The sequence below is a fragment of the Rhinolophus ferrumequinum genome, chromosome 10, assembly GCF_004115265.2.
Source record: "Rhinolophus ferrumequinum isolate MPI-CBG mRhiFer1 chromosome 10, mRhiFer1_v1.p, whole genome shotgun sequence".
NCBI classification, from domain to species: Eukaryota; Metazoa; Chordata; class Mammalia; order Chiroptera; family Rhinolophidae; genus Rhinolophus; species Rhinolophus ferrumequinum.
The window spans coordinates 15,314,000-15,337,578 of NC_046293.1; the positions used below are offsets into that span (position 1 = coordinate 15,314,000).

The 23,579-nt window shown below is 47.7% G+C and overlaps 1 protein-coding gene across 2 annotated transcripts in view; it reads right to left on the reverse strand.

Moving 5' to 3' along the window:
* Positions 1-395: 395 nt before the first annotated feature.
* Positions 396-23,579, reverse strand: part of CHST11 (carbohydrate sulfotransferase 11) — a 254,595-nt gene continuing 231,411 nt past the window's right edge. For both annotated transcript variants that reach the window (XM_033117592.1, XM_033117591.1), the window contains exon 3: positions 396-3,873. In XM_033117592.1, coding sequence (XP_032973483.1) covers positions 3,019-3,873 — 855 coding nt within the window. In that variant the 3' untranslated portion in view covers positions 396-3,018. The remainder of the gene's footprint in view (positions 3,874-23,579) is intronic.

Below are 23,579 nucleotides of genomic sequence, written 5' to 3' on the forward strand. Positions count from 1 at the left end.
AAAGGGTCCCTCGTTGCAGAACCATTCTGATGTATCATCCCCCCAGGGACAATCTTTCTCACTTGAGAGAGAGAAAACCATGAAAGAGGACAATCTGCACACAGCACTGAACTGGCTCGCATAGCTGATCAAGATGGATACGGAAATGCAAAACTCAGGAAATCCACATCAATTTCCATTTTGAAACCAAAAAGCACACAGCGAGCAATTCCAAACTGTGGAATCGAAGAAGCACTTGTTAAGGGTTGAGCTCACTTTGCTTTCTTTGAGCAACCTAAGGCTTGAGCAATAGAGGGACCACTGGCCTTTTGCCGCACCCCCCAACCCCCTTCCTTCTATCCACACCACCCAAGACTTTCCTCCACTCCGCTTGGGAGGGATGGAATCATTGCCTGTGTACAAATCGTTGTTTGTATCCAGGATTGGAACCATTGCACGTAAGTAAAAGTTGAAGTCCTTTGATAAAGTACCTCTGTGGGCTACAAACCAGATGGACACGATGGTGCTATTTTATTTTTATTTTTTGTTTTGTTTTGTTTTTGTCTTTTGGAGTGGGGTTAGAGAGGCAGTTTTTATCCTTGAAGACCTCAGATGCGCTAAATCAACCTAACCAAAGTATACTCTGTGGAACAGTAGCTCTGTGACATGATCTGCAAAATAGGGTATCCTGGTCATGTAAGTTCGGGAAATGCTACTGACTCACTGATGCTCTTGGAATTCACAATGCACAGTGCACATTCAAGGCTCTGAAAAGTCCTGAAGAAAGGAAACTGACTTAACTTGGTTTGCCAAGGATACATGACCACAAAACTCTCATTGGGTGTCTCATGAACTTGACATCCCCTAGAACCTGTGTTCTGTAGAGCATATGTTAAAAAAATGCTGGACAGTCTGTTTCATTAGCAGAATCTCTATTTCTGAAAACAGTGTTCCCTGTCTGGAACTAGGACCCAGACTCCCAATTCCAGGGAACAGCTGAAAACTGACACTCTACTTGGTAAAACATGTTGCATAAATCTCTATTCATCAAGGGTAGAGCCACTGTGCCCTTCACAAGGGGAGAGAGCTTGGAGGAAGGTACACAACATTTATAAATAGCTTCGGCCACCTTCTCCAGTGCACACCTCACTCACATTCAATAAAATAATTTTCTCGGTGAGATGTGGCAGCTGCTGCTCACTGAGCTGTCTCTGAGCTTTACTATACAATTTTAATAGTTTCTGTGAATAAATTATTCATTTTTTGTTTGTTTTAGAATATTCTTCTCACCCCGTGGCTATATACTGCATCAATAAAAAAACAAAAAGCAAAATTTACCCACACCCCATCCCACCCCACCCCCTATTATTAGAACTATTATTATTATTATTAATTATATACAGTATCTGCTACCAACTCATTCACTAGCTGTAAGAGGGATGTGGCTCAAACTTCAACCGAGGCATCGGAAATGGTTGGAAATGAGAAGCGTGTGCAAGTATTAGAACAGGAAGTGAATGTTGTCAGCCTTCCAGAGGGAAAGGGGAATGGCTGATGGTCACAGAAGGCTGTCCTCGCTGCTCACGCGTGGCGGTCACAAAGCTGCTGATGCTCTTAGCTTTGGGAGGACTTGGGGGGGTACGCAGGTGCACGTGTGTACCAATACTCCACCTCTGACCTTCACGAGGGGTAGAAACACCAATCCATTGTAAATCTCCAAGTGTAGAAATCCTGCCACAGCATTTCACTCTTCCACGTGGCAAGAGTAGAAAATAACGCTTCTACATGGAGACGTTACTGCTGGGCTAGAGATGACAGGAGGCGGCCCTGGACTCAGCTAAAAGTTCCCCTTCCCTCACCCAAAGCAGACATTACTAATCACTCACAGCACGGTTCTACGCTGTGGCTGGTAAATTTGTTCTGGGGCTTAAACGCAGACACTACCAATAAGTTGGAGCGGGCACAGGATAGCAAACATTTTTCTCGTCTCCTGTGCTGAGCACTGAGCTTGGATTACTCACCAAGTTAAGTGGCATGCTCCAAGGAGGTGATTTGCAAATTTGGGCCATCGAAAAATCCAAATTTGTAGGGGTCATGGACCTCCTGCTTATAAACAGTTCAAACCTCATGGTACATCCAAAATGTTGGGGGTTTGCTAATTGTCAAGCTGGATACTCTGTGTCCAGGTAAAGCTTCCTGAGGGCTGAGACTATTGGTTTTGTTCAATGCTCTATCTGCAGGGCCTAAAATGAGGCCTGGCATGTAGTAGTTGCTCAATAAATATTTGTTGACTATAAAGCAACAGCCACTTCACACCTTCATTACAACTGGCACTGCCAGTTAAAAATTTCTTTAGAAAAGCCTATTCTATCAGACTACTAATTCTGGTGGGGGGGAAAAAAAACTACAATCAGCTCTCTCCTTGGGTTAAAAAAAAGACAACCACATTTCTTTAGTGCAAGGGACTTTTGGGTTGATTGAAAATCGGTTTGGAATTAAGTCCCTTGCAAAGGTGCCTCTTTCTATTTATTTCTAGCAGAATTTCAAGAATGGTGGCATCAATACACATCACAATGGTTGTTATCACACAGTGACTCTCTGAGCGGTGAGGGAGAACATTCACACCCCCAAATGAACTATAGCAAGCAAGCATAGAAGGAAACATAGATTTCTTCTGCAAAGACATTCGAGTCTTGTTGCCACACAAAGAAATCTATACGGAGACCATGTTTAAATAACTATAAATAATATTAATTAGAATTTATGGGATGCACAATTCATGGAATTCACCAGAACACAAGGAAACCTTTGAGACAGTGTTGCAGTATTCATGTCTAAACACAAGGACACCCACTCCATTCCCCTGCAAAGACAGCTGTCCTTCCGCACTAAGGATTTTAAATAATTCTCACTATGCTGCTCGCAGCATCATCCCCAAAGAAATATTAATTTACAAAATAACCCAATATCCATATAATTCTTTTGACAAATAAAAATCTTAAATTAAAAACCATGATTCTCTCCCTCTCCCCACCCCCTCTATTCCAATTTCAGGTAGCTTGGCACTGAGTAATTGAACATTAAAAAATCGAGTTTGTAGACTTCGTACAGCTGCGTTTGGTGCTCTGAGCTGATGTTTTGGAAGAATTCTGTGGTCATTTCATCAGTAGTTCTTGTGGATTTGGCATAGGTGGGGAACTTCAGGTAGCTGCCCACTCCTGCCAGCTGCAGCACGTAATTAGAATCCTCCTCCAGCGTCTCGTACTTGCCCACGAGGTCGTAGTGGATGTGGCACGGGTGGCAGAGCGAGTAGACGGTTTGCCAGTGTTCGTTGAAGGGCTCCTCGCGCTGGGTGTGCGGGTCGATGAGATAGGCCACGAACTCCTCGAACTTGACGTCGTCCCCTTTGCGCAGCGCCTCCTGGGTGGCGTTCTTCCGCTGGCGCTTGATGATCTTGGTGCCGTAGCGCTTGTGGAAGGAGGTGTTGTACTTCTGGGTGAACTTGTTGCGATAGGCCGACACCAGCCTCTCGAAGGGCTCGCGAACGAACAGGAACTTCATGTAGCTTTTCAAGCGGTGGTTGATCTCTGGGATACTGTACTGGTTCAGGGTCTTCAGGTTGGCGGAGACGTGCGCCTCGTTGGCCGGGATCTCCATGGGGTCACTGTACTTCCCCCGCCCAGTCAGGACCATCATGAGCCGCTTCCAGTTGGTGCAGGCCACCTTGGGCACGTAGCAGTAGATGAGCTCGTGGTCCTCGTCCACTACCAGGTGCTTCAGGTCGTTGGGGGTCAGCACCCGCCGCTTGCGGCTCATGGCGCTGCTCGCCCGGCACGTGTCCGTGACCTGGTCCCGCCTCATCTGGTGCAGGACCGCGGTGTTGGAGAGCTCCAGCTGCAGAGGGGACACAAGAGGAATCAGAAGTCAGTGCTCGTGTGGGAGATTGCCACTTGGCCACATCCATAACCATGATGGCCAACGCAGGCCACCAAGGCAGCCCACTGACAACTAAATAGCCTCAGTCTCCATTTCTAATTCGCCATCAGCTGTCTCAACTATTTTTGTTCTTCGTTCCACCCCACTTCCTTTGCAGAGTAATATAATGATCAACTCTGTAACTTATTTATCAGCCTCTACGTGTCTGGCATTTTACTAGTTATATATATACAGAGGGTGCCAAAAAAAATGTATACACATGTTAAGAAAGGAAAAAACTGTTGAAGTTGTAATACTCAATATATACCGATAACAAAAGATGAATACAAGTCACGTTTGAGTTTCGCAATGTGGTTATCATCAGCATAATTTTACTACAGTTTTTTCCTTTCTTAAAATCTGTATACATTTTCTTTTTTAATTGGGTAATATTGGAGAACAGTGTGTTTCTCCAGGGCCCATCAGCTCCATCTCCAGTTGCTGTTTTCAATCTTAGCTGCACGGGGCACAGCTCACCATTCCATGGTGGGAATTGAACTGGCAACCTTGTTGTTGACAGCCTGCGGTCTAACCATCTGAGCCATCTGCCCACCCCTCTGGAGCAGCTCGTGGCCTTCAATCTAGTTGTGGAGGGCGCAACTCACTGGCCCATGTGGGAATTGAACTAGCAACCCTGTTATTCAGAGCTCACACTCTAACTGAGCCATCTGGCTGCCCCAAAATGTGTATACATTCTTCTGTCTGGTACTGTGTGTGTGTGTGTGTGTGTGTGTGTGTGTGTGTGTGTGTGTGTAGTTTTTCTCTGTACAACAAACTTGAACTGATGTTGATTTATTTAATAATATCAAGCACCTGCCATTGTGCCAACATGCTGCCAGGCACTGGGGATGAGGTTAAAAAAAAAAATACAATGAAGTAACTGCCCTTATGGAGCTTCCAGTCTAGCTGGGAAAACAGAGGGAAGTGAGGCTCAGAGAGGTTAAGTTACTAGCTTAAGATCACACAGTGAGAGACAGAGCCAGTAGTAAAGCTCAGGTCTCCTGGCAACCAAAGCTGCCCACTTACCACTCTCTGATGTCCAGTACCAGTATCTTCTAGAATGAAGTAGGAAGAAAGCATGGAGATCTGGCATTTGATTTATTTATTTAAAGCAAGGGGAGCCCATTTTTCTACAAGCCAATCATTGTGGATATCTGTTGCTTTTGCTTCTGGTATTAGTGCCTCAATGTTCCTCTGGGAACCCATTCTCCATTCTTAGTTCCCTTTCCTCTCAAACCGCTGAGCTGTGAGAATGGCAGCCTGGAGCTTGGTGACAGGGAGGAGGGCCACCATGAAGGGAGAGGAAGATTGCAAATGAAGGGTACAGAGGAAAGATGAGCAGAAAGACAGAGGGTCGTGTCCCTAGTGACATCATCTGAATACCTAGGTCTATACATTGTTGAAACCAGGTCCCCAGCTCCTAGGCTTCTGTGACATTAGTTGATATATTTGCTTTGGTGGGTAAGGCAGTTTGAGTCTGGATTATATCATTTGCAATCAAAATATTTGGGTAGTTGCATGTATTACCCTTTGAGCTTTTCCTCTCTGCCACATTCATCCACTGATCCATCTATTCAAACATGCACAGACCTCACAATGTACAGGGAACTCTGCTCAACACCACCGGAAGGTATGACCTTTTTTCCTAAAGGGCTCACAGTCTAGGAGGTACCAGGCCAGAAAGACGGCAGCCTCCACAGGGGCCAAAGGGAAGTTGTGTGTGTTTCTCTAAATTCCAGGAGCAAAAGTTTCTCCCCAAAGGCACTCCTCACAGTCCACATAGAATAGGAAACATAAGACCACACTGCCCTGGTGTGCTGCCATCTTGGTGTCCACACCCAGAGATTCAGAGACTTTTATGCAGTGGTGACACCCTATTATTTTTGGCTGAATGCCATGCCTCCACCTACCCTCCTGAATGTGTAATGTGGCTCTTCTTTTAAATATAGAAGAAATTAATAGTAATTATGGTTCAAGTTATAGAGAAACTGGGGCACCAGAGGTCTAGAATAGCCACTCTGGGACTGCAGATGGCGTGGTGTCCTGGTGGCCTCCCTGCTCTGTGAGTGGAGACCCCATCCATTCAGTCGTTGGTTGAGGTCCTCCACAGCCCAGCACCAACCCACTTTTCTAGCCTCATTTGCACTCCTCCCTCTTTCAGAACTGAAGGGAGCTCCCGAGAAACCAGTGAGTCACTCTTTTCCCTTTGGGCCCAAGCACTCCCATTTGGGATTCTCCCCTGTCCGTCTTTGCTGGTATAACCCAATAATCCTTCAAGGGCCAACACACTCCCCTGCCACACAAGTGGAAGAATCGTTCCTGGCTCTGAACACGCACGGCACTGGGCATCCTTTCTAGCGCAACTCCCCAGCCTACTTCATGCTCGGTTTTCTAACGTCCGGCAGCCACTTGTTTCACAGGGACTTGGAGCCCCAGAGTCACTGCCCCCTTCAGGCCAGACTGTGGGTGGCCTGGAGTCCTGAGAGTGGAAAGGGATCAGTGACCACCCTCCTCCCCCCAACTACCTTCCCTCCCCAACCACCTGGATAGAGCCAAGGGCCCACGATGCAAGAAGCTGGCCCTGTGTTTCCAACTCTGAACCACAATCTGTACAATTCGTCCTAAAATGTGCACAGGGTAACTGGGATGGGCCTAAATTAGGAACACGGCTGACTTTCCCGGGGACCTGAGGGATATCCTGTTGGCCACTGGAGAGAAGTCATTACACCCTGCATTAGAGCTCTGTGTCTGTGTCCTCCCACGGTCCCCACGATGACAGTGATGGCAGTGATGGTGATGAGACAACAGCACACAGTAGGAGGAGCCACTCTGTGTGACGGTGACGCACCTTCATAGGTTATTTGAATACTTTCTAATCTTCCCAGCAATTCTCCAAACTAGATGCTATCCCCACTGGGAGTGTCCACACTCAAAGGAAGGAAGCGAACCAAGATAGAGTGCTTAATGCTTGGAAAAGTTCCACATGGGAGCAGTAAGGAGAGTCTCCTGCTACTTCAGCCTCGCAAACAAATGGCGGAAATCTAGAAGGAGTGTTTGGTGCCCCCTCCCCGCCCCCACCATGGCCACTCCCCTTTGGAGTCCTAACTGTTACTCTTCCCATCAAGAAGTACAGTTTCTTTCTCTAGCCTCCTGACTCCAGCTGGCTGGGACTTGCTCAGACTAGTAGAATGTGTGCTCGGCGACGATGAGCAAGTGCTGGAGTCTTTGATGAAGGCTGGCAGGTCCCACCCTTTGCTCTCTTGGAATGCTGCCGTACATTCATACCGTGTTTCCCCAAAAATAAGACCTAGCCGGACAATCGGCTCTAATGTGTCTTTTGGAGAAAAAATTAATATAAGACCCAGTATTATATATTATATTATTATATTATATTATGTTGTGTTATATTTATTATATAGATCCGGTCTTATAGTAAAATAAGACTAGGTCTCATATTAATTTTTGCTCCAAAAGACGCATTAGAGCAGATTGTCTGGCTAGGTCTTATTTTCAGGGAAACATGGTACCACATTGGCTTCATGTTCTCCCCGTCGAATATAAGTACCACGAAGGGAGGGCTTTGTCTTTCTCTGGTTGTATCTCCAGTGCTTACACAAGTGCCAGTCACACAGCAGACACTCAATATACATTTGTCGAGGGAATGAATGAATCAGAATAATCTCCTTAGGGAAACTTGACGTAAAGGTAGGAAGGCCCCTCTGTAGCTAATGAAACATCCCAATTGCTCATAGACGGCAGAGGATTCTCTCATAGGGACTGTACTAGGATGACTAGTGTTCCCCCCAAACTCATGTCCACCTGGAATCTCAGAATCTGACCTTATTTGGAAATAGGTTTTTGGCAGCTGCAATTAGTTAAGATGAGGTCATACTGGAGTAGACTGGGCCCTAATCCAGTGACTGGTGTCTTTGTAAGGGGAGAAAACAGAGACTCAGAGACACACAGAAAGAAGCCCACGTGACAACAGAGGCAGAGGTTGGTGTGATGCGTCTACAAGCTAAGAAATGCCAAGGATTGCTGGTAACCACCAAAAGCTGGGAAGAGGCAAGGAGGGCTCGACCCCTACAGGCTTCTGAGGATGCCCTGCTGACACCTTGCTTTTGGACTTCCAGCCTCCGGAGCTGTGAGACAGTACATTTCTGTTGTTTTAAGTCACCAAGGTCATGGTAATTTGTTACGGCAGCCCGGGGAAATGAATCCAGGAGCCAAGCCTCCAGTCAATCACTGAGCAAATTGACATAAGGTTTAAATGTATAAGGGAAGATGACATTATTATGTGAAAGAATACAGTCCCTCTTACCTAGGAGAATAAGGAAAGGGCATTAGGACACTAGTAAGTAGGAAGACGGTGCGATGTGAAGTCAGAAGACCGAGGCTTGAACTTGGGTAAGACCCTTACCTTTCTTTTCAAGACCCTCCGTTCTCTTATTGCAAAATAGGGATATCAAGTAAATCAAAGAAGGTATGGTGCAGCATTTAGAAAATAAGATCAAGTCTAGTTCAGAATTTGGACAAGGTATGCTACACAGTGGGTAGTTAACATGTACGTATTTTTCTATGAAAGAAGAAAAAAGAAATCCAAAAAAGAAGGGCAGGAATCTTAAAGACAAATTTCACCAGCTCTGTAAGTTTTTTGCAGGCCAGCCCTAGGTCATGGAATTCAATCACTGTTTGTTTTGAACAGAAAAACTGACTTTTCCATTTCCTGACCTCTTAACAGATGTCTTTATCATCTTAAGAGGAGCATTCATTCCATTCAAAACAACACAACAAGCTGTCCTAAAGGAAATAGAAGGACCAGGAAGGAAAAAGGGCCCATCAATTTTGCCCATTCGAATTGCTACGGACAGTTCTGAAGGCCATCTATTACTAAATGAGCAGAAAAACAGCGGGATTTCTCTCCCCGCCTTTTTTTCCAGCTCTTTTCGGTTGGAGACAATTTTCCTACCATCTGAATCCCCAGGGAGGTTGCATGTCAGTTAATACTGCATTCAGGACCACAAAGCCATGAAAAGTGGAACTGATACCACTGTATCAGCTTACGTCCAATTGCAGAGACAGAAAATAACTCAGTGGGGCTCTGAAATGTGGTACTTGAGGTTTCTTTCTCTTCCATTTCCTTCTTCTCCATGGCAGTTGAGGTGGCAAAGGGTGTACCTGCAGCAATGGGGTACACACAGTTTCCCTCAGGAGGGCTTTGGTGTACAGGTCAAGAGAATAAGCATAGTCTTGAATATGAGACTTCTCCAGGCCGCTTCTCAGAGGCAGATGTTCACTTGGGCCTCTGATGTTGAATTTTTTAACAAACTATTTTAATGTGTTTCCTTTTCACTGTTAACTTTTTATTTAAAAATAATTGCAGACTAGGGTTGATTTAATTGATGAAAAATACAATGTTACTGAAATATGCACCAAAATAAAACTAGGTATATAGGACCATGTGACCCAAACAAATGTAAACATTGAAATGAACCCTATTAACCTGACAGATGTTGTTTTACTGCCACTGAAGCCCAGCGTGAAATGTGTGGGGTGCTTGCTCTGTGCTCTGGGCAGGCTCTTTGCGGTACGGCATTCCTCCTCTCTGTGCTGCATGGGGACTCAGTTTCCCCACCACGTTCTCACTTCCAGTTACTGTAAAACCCAGCAACCTGTAACATCATTTGACCTTTACGCGGTACAAACTCATCATTCATCTATTTTCTGTCTCTGCCTGTTTCTAATTAAGACAATAAAAATGGACCTACATTCACCTGAAACTAATACAAAAAAAAAAATTAAATAAAAAAAAAGACAGGCAAATACGGCGAAATGTTCAGATTTGACAAAGCTTGTGTAAAAACAGGAAATGGACCTACCTGATGCCACCAAGACCATCAAAGACCACACACACACACCATGATTTCACATGGTGGCCCTAGGTGATCAGGGGTGGCCTTGATAATCCAGGTACGCTTTAACTTTTTCAAAAGATTATCACCAAAATAAAAATACAAAATTTCTACAATTCTCATACAGAACTCCAGACCCCGGGACTTAGATCTGTGGACCCCTGAGCCTTGATTTAAGAAACCCACATTAAGGGGACCCCTGGACAGATCAGAGGCAAGAGAGGAATTCTTCACTATCTTACGAAGATGGGACAGGAGAGATTCCTGATGGCAGGCAGTCCAGGCTGTTCCAGAAATCTCCGTGTTTGTTATTAGGACCAACAGCATGTTAGAAATTGCAGGTAAGTAGCAATTTCTAACTTAAAAAAAAAAAAAAGAACAAAAGAAAGAAAATCTGGCCATGTCACTTCCGCACTAGTCCCCAAGCAGGGCTCACAGGAGCTTCTGTAACAGTAATAACTTCAGCAGCTTACAGGTTCCCTGAGTATCGGTTTGGGAACTGTCCAAGGGACCAACAACAGAAAGACAAGAGTGTGAAGAGGACTCGTGGAAGAAGCACAGTTTACTCCCTTCTCACTGAAAGAGAACACCTGTCTTTTCCAGCCACGTTTTGTCAATTTTACAAAGCAGAGGTTTGTTGATCTGATAATTATCTGAGCCGTGAGATCAATCTCTTTCCTCTTTCACTCCCTTTCTCTCCCCCTTCTTTTTTTTTTCTCTTTCACAAAGGTATGTGAAAAGACCATTACAAAGGATATATGTGCAGTATACAATTGAAATAGGAAAAAACAAATATACCATAAGGAGCGTGATTAAGGATCTCACTTGGTTGTGGGCTTCCTAGTAGTAGGGGAAATGCGATTAAATCTTGTTTTTGTTCTCAGAAAGGGGGAGCACAGCAATTGTTTGGGGCAGAAAATGTCCAAGATTTTAAGGGGCTCAGAAATTGCTGTCAGGGAGGGAGATTCTCGGATTCAGTTTGTTCATGTTTGAGTATTCAGAGGGTTGCTTTCCTCAGCTGACCAAAGACCAGTGTCACGTTTCACTACCACCTTTAGGTCCACAGAACGTTCTAGCACTTACAGGACACTTTCACATACACCATCTCATTAAAGAACCCTCTGGAACTGCTCCTGAGCCTCCTAAAAGGTTTATATTTAACAGACTAGCCTGTACTTCCAACCACATGTCATTTGGGTGGAGGGTGAGGGAGGGGCCGGCTACTGCCAGGTGTCAATACTTCATGTTGGTGATTCTCAACCATCAGCACACATGGAAACCACAGGGAGGGCTGGTGAAGACAGTTTGCTGGGCCCCACCCTGAGTTTCTGATTTGGTAGGTCAGGGAGAGGGCCTGAGAATTTGCGTTTCTAGCAAGTTCCCAGATGTGTTAGTTTGCTCAGGCTGCCATAACAATATACCACACACTGGGTGGTTTCAACAGCAGAAATGTCTTTTCTCGCAGTTCTGGAGGTGCGGGCAGGGTGGGTTTCCCTGAGGCCTCTCTCCTTGGCCTGCATATATCCGCCTTCCTGCTGCTGCTTCATGTGGCGGGCCCTCTGCTTACATTGGCGCCTGGGGTCTCTTCCTCTTCTTATCAGGACACCAGTCCTATTGGATTAGGGCCCCACCCTAACGGACTCGATTTAATTTAGTCACCTCTCTCAAGGCCCTGTCTCCAAATACGGTGACAGGCTAAGACACCAGGGGATAGACTTCAACATATGAATCCGGGACAGGGGGACACAATTCAGCCCGTCACACCAGGTGACACTCTGCTGCTGGTCCAGGGGCCACACTTTGAGAACCACAGCATCACACGACGAGGACATGACTGCAATCGAACGTCTTTCACCTCCTGGCCGCTCTTCTTAATTATAGAACACAGAACCCAGGTTCATCTGCTGCCAGGAGACTCGGGGAGCTGCCTCCACTTTCAGCCTCGACTCCCTTCATCTCTGCCTTTCATCTCCCAAAAGTATAAATTAGGTCAGAGGAAGGCTGATTCTAGGAAACCGTGAACATGGCTACAGGCTCTGGGCTGTGTCCTGCATTCTCGTTTAGATGTCTATTTTTAATTTGGACATTTTTAAAAAGGCAACTATAATTAGTTTAAGTACCAAATTTCAGGACTGTTTGAAAAAGTCTTTAAACCTCTACTGTGTTTCATCTTAAAAGGAAGAAAAGCTGGTTTCCCTTAAATTAAAACATCTTCCGTGGGGTGTACAATTTCTCTGAGACACAAGAACCCAAACGGAAGGAGGCGCAGCCTCCTGAAGAAAAGTGGAAACCCAGAGAAAAAGGTAAATTTGGAGGCATCAAGTGAGAGGGGCTTGGCGAAATCTGCCATCAACGACCGTTGGCTTGGGCCCAGCCTCAGTTTCTCCACTTGAAAATCCTAATACAAAACCCCTTTCAGTATCTCAGTTGCCTGCCATCATCCTATCGATTTTAAAATGGGGGGAGGAGAGGAGAGCCCGAGGATCCAACTTGTTGGGATTATATTACCTTTCTTTCTGGTACAGAAATTCCTAAACTTTCACGAGAAGGGCTAGTCGTGAGGGATCACTGAAGAAAGCACATCCACAGCAAAAAAGAGGCACACATTTATGCTAGCTAACATTCAGTGGGCACTTAACATGTCCTAGCTACTGTTAATCCTTACACTCCAGGAGATCGATATCATTAGCATTCCCAATTTATGGATGGGAAAACTGAGGGTCAGGAAGAATAAGTAATTCGTTCAAGATCAGGGGATAGAAACTGGGGCTCGGGTTTAAATCCAGGCAGCCTGCGCTCTGAGACCCTGCACGATGCAGCCTCCCAGGGTCTGTAGACCGACCTGGCAGTCACCAGCTCCAGGGCAGCCCCCGGACTCATGGGTTCCAACACTGGATGCTCATTGGGATCATAGGGGAGCTTTACACACCACTGAGGCCTGGGGCCCACCTTTGAAGTCCAATGTGCCTGCTGTGGGTGTGGTCAGCTGCCGGAGGAGTCTAAAGCTGCAGGTGGGGACCACTGCCTTAGAAGCTCCAATGCCAGCAGCTGTAAACTAAAGCACAGACTGGACTCGAGCAGTGCCCTTTGTGTGATCCTAGGCAAGTTTCACCTTCCTGGTCCTCTGATTTAAGAGAAGGGGCTTTCCATTCAGTAGGGCCAGACGTCAAAGTTCTATAGGGCCATAGTTCTCAGACGTCTTTGGGTGCATCTATGGGGAACCACTGGGAATTAAATGAAACTTTGATGTTTAGGAAAGGAGAAAGATATTGGGCCTTTAAAGAAACAATCTGGTCTGGACCTGTTGCAAAACTTAAAGGGTTTAGGAAAGAAGTGATTCCATGTTAACTGACATGAACACTGCTGGGGACATAGGTTTTTCAGGATTTGACAACTGGGGAAACACCTGTTTGACTGCAAAAGACTGCATCTCTGCAGGAGCTCGTCCTATCTTTCAAAAGCAAAAGCAAGGAAAAGGAGCAATGGATGGGAAACATTTTGAGCCTTGCAAGGTGAAGCGGGGGTGCAGGGGATGCTGGGTGACCGAGAACCAGCACCAACCAGGCTCAGCTAACAAGGCCGGGGGTGAGCTAAGGCTCTGTGCTGCATTTTAACCTTGGGAGCCCCGTGGGCAGAAACAGGGGAGTAGAGGGGTGTTTCAGGCTTGTGGCTAAGGTACTTCTTTTCTATGCAGGGTTTACGTTTCATGACTTGGGTTACGGTCTCACACTTAAATGCCCTTCTGAGCCAGCAGGGAGTCCCGGGGCCACTTGAAGGTGGGAGATGCCACTTAACTCTCACCCGTGTCATCATGAGGAAATGGGGACCTGGTCTTTCAAGATGTTTCAATTCCTCAAGAGAAGCCAGAAGACGAGATTTTGTACGTAATCTCTGCATTTTTAAATGTTAGCTACAATTTTAAAACACTTTTTTTTTTTTAAATGGTGTGGGCCAAACCACTCTTGTCTGGGCCGGGTTTGCCTGTGGGCCACCAGTTGGCGCCCTCATTGAGGCATCTGAGGAGGGAAGGCCAGGAAGGAGGTGCCCTCTGGAGCCGGCTGTTCTGAGGGCCCATTGCCTCTGGTCCAGCTGCCCTGCTCAGTTAACGGGAACCCTTCGGCAAGTGCAGAGAGGGGAGCTGGGTGGAAAGGGCCAGGCTGCAGGAGTTTCGGAACGCAATCACGAAAAGCTCTCAGTCAGTGGTAGTTATTAAGAGAAACCACTGGAACCTCAATCCTCTCCATCCCCTTCCCCTACTTCACGTTTCTTTGTAATACTCCTAACACATCACAATTTACGTATTCTTCTGTGTGTCTCTCCCTTCTGGAATGTAAACTCTGAGAGGGCAGGTCGCTTTCACTTTTCTGTTCACTCTTGCACCCCAGTGCCAGGCACATACAGACATGCAAAGCTTTGTTGAATGAGTGAATGAATGAAGGAACAAGTGAATGCATGCATGAATGAATGGCTTGGGGGGATGGCAGGGACTTTAAAGGCCACAAAATGGCCTATGAGGCTGCATGAGCTCCCTGATGCCTACACCTGCAGCCTCTCCTCATCTTCCCACGGAAGGTTTCAGGCACAGATCCTGCAGCTGCAACGAGAGAGCTTAGCATCAGCTTAGAGGCCGGAGGCCAAGAGAGAGGCAGCTGGGCTCTCGATGTCGGGTGGAAATGGGCTCCGGGTGGTTGCAACAGCCTTTGATGAAGGGGGAAACTGGTACTTTCCTCCCATCTGGAGAGGCCAGGAAACAGGAGGAGGGGAATTGTGAGAGAGGGTGCTGGCGCCAAGGGCTGCCCGGGGCGGGCTTGGTGTGGGGTGTGTGCTGCCAGGGCTCCCTTTCAGCCCGGCCAGGTGCTGCTGGAAGGCCCATTTCCATCTCAGATCAGCTCTTTCGGCTTCCGGAGGCCTGGGCAGGGTGTGGGAGGGGCACAGGAATAGAGATGGGGCGGCTGCCAAGCTGGACTGGCTTCTAATGAATGGTGGCCTGGAACAGGGACAATGGTGGGGAAGGGACGCAGCTCCCACACTGCTCGGGAGGCTGGGTTTCCTGGGAAATCAGAAGTCAGAGGGCGGGCAGAATGTGCACTGATGACTGGTGCTGACTGGTGGGGTTTGGGGGAGGCGCGAGTGTTCCACTGCACAGCCTCAAACGGTTCACCCTTCTCCCAGCCAAGGTCACTGACAGTGCCCCACCCAGAGGGGCCTCCCAAAAGGCAATGAATGCTCTTCAAAGACAGCACCTTATGACCCCCCAGCTTTCTGCTCTCTCCCTATCCTTGGGCCAACTCGCTCGGTTGGCTCTCTTCCTGATTCTCTTCCTAGACTCATCAGAATGTTCTACTACTCACATTGTGCCCCAATTCCTTGACATCTTATCTTAGTTTTCCCATCTGGGGACAATAATCGTGTCTACATCTCTGGGTCGTTTTGAGGATTCAATGAGAGCCCACAAGGAAAGCACTAGCATGGTGTCTGGCACATAGCAGGCACTCAGAAAACAGTCATTTTCCTTATCATTCTAAATGTTAGGGGGTTGCTTCATAAGTGGCCAACAGTCTAGCAACTGTATTGCTCTGCCTTCCTCTGCCTACTCTTTAGTGTATGTGAGAATCACAGCGAGTATTTGGTAAAATGTGGATTCCCAGATATGTGGATTCCTGAGAAATTTGACTCAGCAGGTCTGGTTGCCCTGGCTACACCTGCTCTTGACTGCTGCGCCAGAGTGATTCTCCCAGAGTGATTCCAAGGCTGGTGGTCCTGCATCCCATTCTGAGAACAGCTGATGGAGCTCCGCTTTGACACGAGTGGATCCTGCAGTTAACGTCAAACACATCTGTCATCTGTGCAAAACGCCTGGCTCGTGGCGATTCAACATCTTGCTGACACAGGAGACTGAGAGAAGCAATTGGAGGCGACCTGGATTGGCAGCTGTTAAGCAAATTGGAGGTCTAAAGAGCAATTTTCTAGATATGCAGAGATTAGCTATTAATATGTATTAGCAGGCTATACAGTATGCATGGAATTCAGAGTAAGTGAACTAGGGCTTGACAGACACCCGAAAAGGTCAATTTATTTCTTAATCACGTAGCATGTTTCAACAATATCCCATTTCCCTATTGTTCACAAAGTACACGTGAGCCATTGTCTCGGGATTTCACTCTGTATGTTGTGTGTTTCCTTCTTTCACAAAGAGAGGCTGAGCCAGCTCTGCAGATGGGGCCCCAAACCCTCGTCCCACCCCTGCTCTGGAGGCACCCCTCCCCTCCCTCATCACAATCACCAACAAACCTGGGGCCCAACGGGGTCCTTTCCAGCACCCTCACCCAGGCCCCTTTGTCTCAAGCTTCTCCTTTGTGATCATAGCTGTATCATCATGAACGATGTGAGTTCAACTCATTCCCCTCCTCTAGGGCTGCGAGGGCAGGCCCCCCTGGGTCTCTCTGTAGCAGGTACTCAGTGTCCTATACTTGAAGGACTTAGAAAAGGGTGATTAGCTTTGTGCCAACAGTGCTAAGCTTTACTGCCTTGCCAGCACGAAGATTTTTTTTGTCTGTCTCAGTCACTTTACTGCCTTTTCCCTCTTCCAAAGGATGGTCCATTTGGGAGCATAATCCTTGAATGCTACAGGGACAAGCACCCCTAAACTCACCAGCTATTCACTGGGAAACAGAAGAACCTGGGCTGCTTCGCAGGTCACATCTGGGGACATACATATACACATAAAAGACCATACATGACGTCATGGACTTTGTCTTGGGGCCCAGAAATGAGTAAGACACTGTTAATGTGTTCAAAGGTGCGAGTACCCTCCGTTTGTAGAGCTTTTGAAAGATTTTATATCCCCTTACGTGGAGCTTCGGAGTTGGAAAATACCTTTGGGATCACCTGATACCACATTCTGCGTTTCAGATGGCAAAGCTGAGGCCAAGAAGGGGGCAGAACTAGGAAAGAGACCCAAGTCTTTGCTTTCTGTTGGGGCTGTGGCACTGTATCATGAAAAGAGGAATTTTCTCATTCGGTCTGCCCAGCAGCCCTCGTCAATGGCATAGATAGAGATGGATTCAGGGACAGAGTGAGGGGTGGGCCAGCCCAAGTGCCATCTGTGTGGTGCTAAACCATCTCTGTGAGATGTAGAAAACACCCTTGCTACCCTCTGCCAACCTAAGAGGAGTCTTTTGGTAACACCCATGGAGTAATGATCAGTGAAATTCTGAAACCAAACAGGAGCCAGTGACCTCTTTTATTATCCAGGATAGGGACCGGGGCGTAGGCCCCCTGGGCTGGCTTGATTGGGGAACTCATTAAAAGTGAAGCAAGAACTAGGAAAAGTCTTTACAATTTTTTTTCAAAGAACAGTATGGGCCAGTGGAAGAACATTAATGAAACAATTTCGGGATAGAATTTTTACCGAAAATCAGTGTCTCCTGATGCCGTTAGCTAAATACTGAACAAATATTGAGAGCATCTGGTTTTTCACCTTGCCTAGGAAGTCTGGGATTCTGCTCCGTCAACCTGACACGGGGGTCGGAGGTCAGACGCTGGAGTCAGACACATCTGGACATGAATCCTGGCAGTGCCCCTGACTAGCCAGCCACATGACCTCGAGGCAGTCACTTCCACCCTCCCAGCTTCAGTTTCCTGCTCTGTGAAATGAGGGTTGGTAATAGTACATACCTTACAGGCTGTCCTGAGGTTTAAAGAGAGAATGTCTGCAAAGAACTAAGCGTATCACCTGTCCTGCTGCTGCTCTTCATGCACAGGGAATTAAAATGTCAAAGTTCAAGTTTCTTTCCCATTTACAAAAAAAGCAGGGATTGCTGGGTCATATGGTAATTCTAGTCTTAATTTTTTGAGGATGGATGTTGAGATTATTATGCTCAGTGAAATAAGTCAGACAGAAAAAGTAGAGAACCATATGATTTCACTGATATGTGGTATGTAAAACTGAAAACAACAAAGGAACAAGACAAACAAATAAAGAAACAAATACTCATAGCCACAGACAACAGTTTAGTGGTTACCAGAGGGTAAGGGGGGTGGGGGGGTGGGAGATCAGGGTAAAAGGGGATCAAATATACGGTGATGGAAGGAGAACTGACTCTGGGTGGTGAGCACACAACATGATATATAGATAATGTATTATAGAACTGTACACTTGAAACATATGTAACTTACTAACAATTGTCACCCCAATAAACTTTAATTAAAAAAAAAAAGTAGAGGTCTTCTTTACTTTGTTGCTGTTCCCATAAAGGGGCAGAGTGACTCAGAACACACATACTCTGCAGCCAGGCAGCCTGGAGTTCAAGTCTAGCTCTATCACTACCTGCTGTGGACCTTGGGCAAGTTACTTAGCATGCACCTCAGTATTCTCATCTGTAAAATGGGGCTTATGACAGCACTGACCTCCTAAAGTTCTATGTGATTGTGAAAATAGCTTCTTGTATGTTTAACGCACTGGGGGTGTGCAGGTGACAGCCCCAAAGGAACCACTCATCTTCTTTCAGGCCAATGTGGTAATGAAATGATGAAGAAACCCCCTGCATTCAACTTCCTTAACTCGACCTCTGGCCTAAGATACTGATAAGCAGGGAGAGTGGCTGATGTCACTTGTCCTTTCATTTCCCCTGCCTGCCCTGGGTGGAGGCCAGACAGTGGTTAAGTTCAGGGCAGAGCAGGAGAGAAAGGTTAGGCCTGCACGTACCCACACGCCCAGGGTCCTGAGTGGTGTGGAAGGGCTCTGCCGCCTGGCCCCTGGCAGGCTGACACACGGTTGGTTCCCTAGCCTCCAGCTGACCCTGCCTGCAGCCTGCAGGTCCCACTTGGCCCCTCAGTGGGATTTGGATTAGTCGGCTTGCCCCTTTCCTGCTGACCTCCTGGCCCTATTCTCTATCCCGAGGAGGAACACCTCAACCTGCCAACAGCCCTACACTTTGCCTTGATCTGCAACAAGGTGCTGGGGAGGGGCGGGCCGGGGAGACCAGTAGTAAGTAAGACAGTGTCTGTCTTCAAGGAGCAATCTCACATTCTAACCGGGGTCACAATGAGGAAAAGAAAACATTACAACGCAGTCAGTGTGGCAGTTGACAAGTACTGACTCGGGGATTGGGAGTACGTGGATGTCAGACTTCCAGATCTAGCACCTGTTAGCCTAGACACCGGGGCCTTCTTAACCTCCTTAAGTCTCCATTTCTCCATCTCTAAAATGGGCAAAACAACAGACCCTGCCTCAAAGGTGGTGGAAAAGATCAGACGAGACGAGTTATCCGCCTGTTAGTAGGAGCTCATTATCTCACAAGGTGGACGTGACGATGGGAGTAAGATAAGAGCACAGGTGACATCTTTCCTTGTTGGGGAATTATTTCCCCAAGAAAAGCAGTTTCCTGCGAGGTTGGAGAGATAAGACATTGTGAGCTGGGCAAAAAGAAGGCATGTAAGCAGGGGGTCGGATGGAGGGATAGGAAGTGCAAAGACACAGTGGCAAGGGAGAGTAGGGTACTTCTGCACAGGCTGTGTGCCCAGAGTGACAGGGACAGGCTGACCTGCTAACGCTGGAGGCAACTACGGGGCCACGGGAGGCTGTAGCACACCCCCACGCCAGGCTTCCCGAAAGGAAGCTTCACAGACATAATTACACTCTGCTGGGAATCTTTTTTTGTACGCTAAGTGGCATTCTCTGAGCCAAAGCAATGAACAGAGAGGTTCAGAAAAGCAAGTGGGGTCAGGGTCTGGGGGTGTGGAGCAGCTGATTTTTATGACTGAATCGATTTCCTGTGGTGACGGAAGCCTCCAGTGAAGGCCCTTCAGTTCCAGGGAACAGTGGCACCTGGTGACAGCTGGGGACGGGCCACCACAACCTTTGTCCCCTGCCTATGGCTCACCTTTCACTTCCCCTGCTCAGCAAGTTCTCAGGGCTGGGCCCTGAGTACAAAACCACCCAGTGAAGGATTCCCTTTCCTCTATTTCTGTTTTCTGCTGAAAAACATAAAAACTACAGTCACTCAAGAGGAGGCAGGAACACCTCCACTCTTATGTCTCCTGTAGTCCTCTGGGGAAGGCGCTGGGCAAAGGGTCAGTGTGAGGCCCGGAGTGAAACAGAATGGTCTAGAAGAGTCCGGGTCATCTGGCCATTTGTTAACAAGCCTATGACCCCAAGATGGCCTGCCAACAGAAAACTACACATTTACCTGCAGGCTCAGGTGGAAGAAGAAAGGAAACCAGGGGCTGCATTCACTGAGGTCAGTATTTAGTGAGTACATGTCATGCAGCAGGTGAGTCCAATGGGGGGCTCATAAATGGCAGTGGGACAGGGATGGACCACGAAGACCCCGGCCTGGGAGAGAGAGGCTCCACGTGGCGATGGACGAAGAGGACCGAGAAATAAACTTGGGGACACCTGCTCTTTATTCCCATGGGGAACTCTCCATCCTTTACTGAAGTCGCCGCTGATCAGAACCAGAGTGACAGCCAGAGGGCCGACTGCCCAATATGGAGTCGTACTGATGAAGACAGCCACTCCTAGCAGCACCAGACCTACTGTGCTGAGGCTTTACCTGCATGTCTCTGATTCTAAACTCTGTGAGGTGTATACTAACATCTCCACTTTACAGGTGAGAAAACTGAGGCCCAGAAAGTTAAACACCTTTCCAAGGTCGTCGGCCTCTCTTTTGCTCTTTGACCAGCATGGCTGTCATATCATTCACTTTGTCGGGAGCCAAAGTGGAAACCCAGCTTTGTGGTCTGAGAATTCTACGTACTTTGAGAATTCAAAGTATACCCTGTATGGGCTTCCTCAAAGCGCTCGTCAATGTGACCTGGATGTTCTGTGCCTGGAGTGCAGCCCACTCGCTGTCACCTGGGACGTGCTGGCAGGGCCTGTCCAGTAACAGGATGGGAGGACACGGGGCACCTGCCAAGGGCCAGTCATCCCGCTCAGCACTGGACAGCCGCCGTCTCAGTTAATCCTCACAATAACCTGAGAAGTGTCATCTCCACTTTACAGATGAGTAAACTGAGGCTCGGAGAGCTTAAACACAAATCTCAAGGCCCACACCTTGTAAGTGGTAGGGTCCACATTTGACCTTGGTGGTCCAGTTCTGGAGCATGGCTCCTCAGCCGCAAGCCAGTGACCCCCAGGTTAACTTTCAACTACTGCGCCTTTGTGGCCTCATTTCTAATGGGAATGGCCTTGGCCACACTAGCTGATCCACAGCCCAGATCTACCTCCGAGGGACAGGCATGGATTCTGGGTGAAAGGAAGACACTTGGCAATAATTATTGAACTAAACGCAGGAAGGAAACTCTGATTAAATTCCCTTCCTGAAGTTGTTAGGGAGTTAAAAAAAAATTCCCATAACTAACTGCTCAGGTAGCACGTCTCATCATCTATAAACGGTGTTAAAGGGAAATCAAATTTTCTTCTCACAGATAGGACTGGTTTCCATCGTATAACCCACAGGGCATGGTTTTTGCCTTCTTGTCCCCTGAAGCCATATTCTGTTTCTATCAAGACCCACAACGAGGACACTTCACACGGTGGAGGGATGCATTTCTCCTTGGCTTTCATAAGTCGGATTTTCAAGGTGCTTTACACAGACTTCTAGCACATCTGCAGCTTTGTTTAGGGAACTTAAGGGGCCCGAGGGACCCCTGCCTTCCAGGGGCACCTGGGTAGAGTTCAGAACTGAACGGGCCTCTGTGCAGCCCCCGCCTGGCCAGCTCCGGGCAGAGGGGAGCATTCACTGCGCTAATGCCTCAGGTAGGCGCACAGCTGTCCACGTGGGCTTCCAGAGAAACCCTTGATGTGGGGCCCAGCCGGCTTTCCACCTGCGTCTCTGGGCTCTGCCACAGCTCAGCCAGCCTGGGTGCTGGTCAAACAGGGCAGCATCCAGAAGGGCGGGGCATCTTCTCTGAGTTTTATAAAAGCTTCTAACCGCAAACATCTGGAAATACATGGGACTCAGTTAGTTGGATGTCTCGGGGTGAAGCTCCAGCTCAGCTGGGCCAGGCATTCACTGAACGAGCTTGTGAGTCACTGGCCTCTGCCCAGCACCCTCCTCTGCAAAACGGCTCCCCTCCCTCCTTCTTCCCTTTCTCCCTTCTCTCCCTCCCTCCCGGTGAACACAACACACTCACTTCATCTGGGTGGTTGAACTTCCTGCTCTTTCCCCAGACCTTTCAGACACAAGGACGACCATTTTGTATGGAGGACTTTGGGGAAGGCGGGAATCATGGGGGAGGGAGGAAGCATGGGTTTCCCCTTCCCATTGGTCATCACCCTGTCATGTTCCGCAGGAACCTCACACTCCAAATATCTGAAAGTGAGCTGTCACCCAATTCTTTCCATGTGCTCACCTCTGGGGTGGCACTGCTGTCTGCCTAGGTGCCCTGCCAACCCCTGGACCCCTGCTCCCCACAGCCTGGCCTCTGCTCCCCATCCTGGCAACCTCAGCACAAAGCACATCACCTCTGGCCTGATCGCTGCTGGGGCTCCAAGCCCAGGACACCCCTAGACCAGGATGGTCCCTCTAAACACAGCTTCGACTCCATTGTGCCTGTGTTTTAAGCCCTGCAACGAGTCTCTACTGCCTGCCACAGGGAGTTCGGGCTCCTGAGCTTGGAACATGGGCCCTGTGTGCCCCGGCCCGGTCTCTCAGCAACTCCATGCAGGGCTGCCTGGCGAGCGTGCTGGATCACTGGGGTTTCTCCACAAGTGCCATGTTTTCTTGCACCGAAGGGGCCTGTGCAGGCCTGAGTCTTCTGTCCCAGAGGCTGACGCCTCACATCTCCCTCCATGTGCCACTCTCTTCCTGCCGACCTCCCTTCACACCTCACCTCCTCCAAAACAATGACTGCTCTCCCAGGCTTAGATTAGTCAGGTGCCCCCTTCCCTGCTGCTCCCCCAGGGACCTGGGCTTACTTCTCCTATAGCACACGGCTCTACTGCTTGTTATTACAGAGGAACTTTGATCAACATGAGTTCAAACTGTGCGGGTCTACTTATACACGGATTTCCTTCAACACATCATGTAAGTGTATTTTCCCGTCCTTATAATTTTCTTAATAATACCGTGTTTCCCCGAAAATAAGACCGGGTCTTATATTAATTTTTGCTCCAAAAGACACATTAGGGCTTATGTTCAGGGGATGTCATCCTGAAAAATCATGCTAGGGCTTATTTTCCGGTTGGGTCTTATTTTCGGGGAAACACAGTATTTTGTTTTCTCTAGCTTACTTTATTGTAAGAATACAGTGTATAATACATGTAACATACAAAATATGTGTCAATCGACTGTTTGTGTTATTGGTAAGGCTTCTGGTCAACAGTGGGCTATTAGTAGTTAAGTTTTAAGAGTCAAACGTTATACGTGGATTTTCCCCTATGTGGGGGTTCAGTGCCCCTAACCCCCATGTCATTCAAGGATCAACTGTATTGTTAACAGCACAGCCACCAGCATCACGAAGAGACCTAATATTTTTGAGTACGATGTGCCAAGCATTATTCTAAGTTCTTGTTGTATAATACACATTCAATCCCATGGGGTGAAGGGTGGAATGAACTGAGACCCTCACCCCTGCCCCTGGCAGAGTAAAGAAATATGGGACTAAAGTACTGCAATCCATCCTATTTCCAACTACATCGGTACTCAGGACCAGCGTAGGGAGGAACAGGCAAGTGCTTGGGTTCAAATCCTGCTCCTTGTTTGCTGC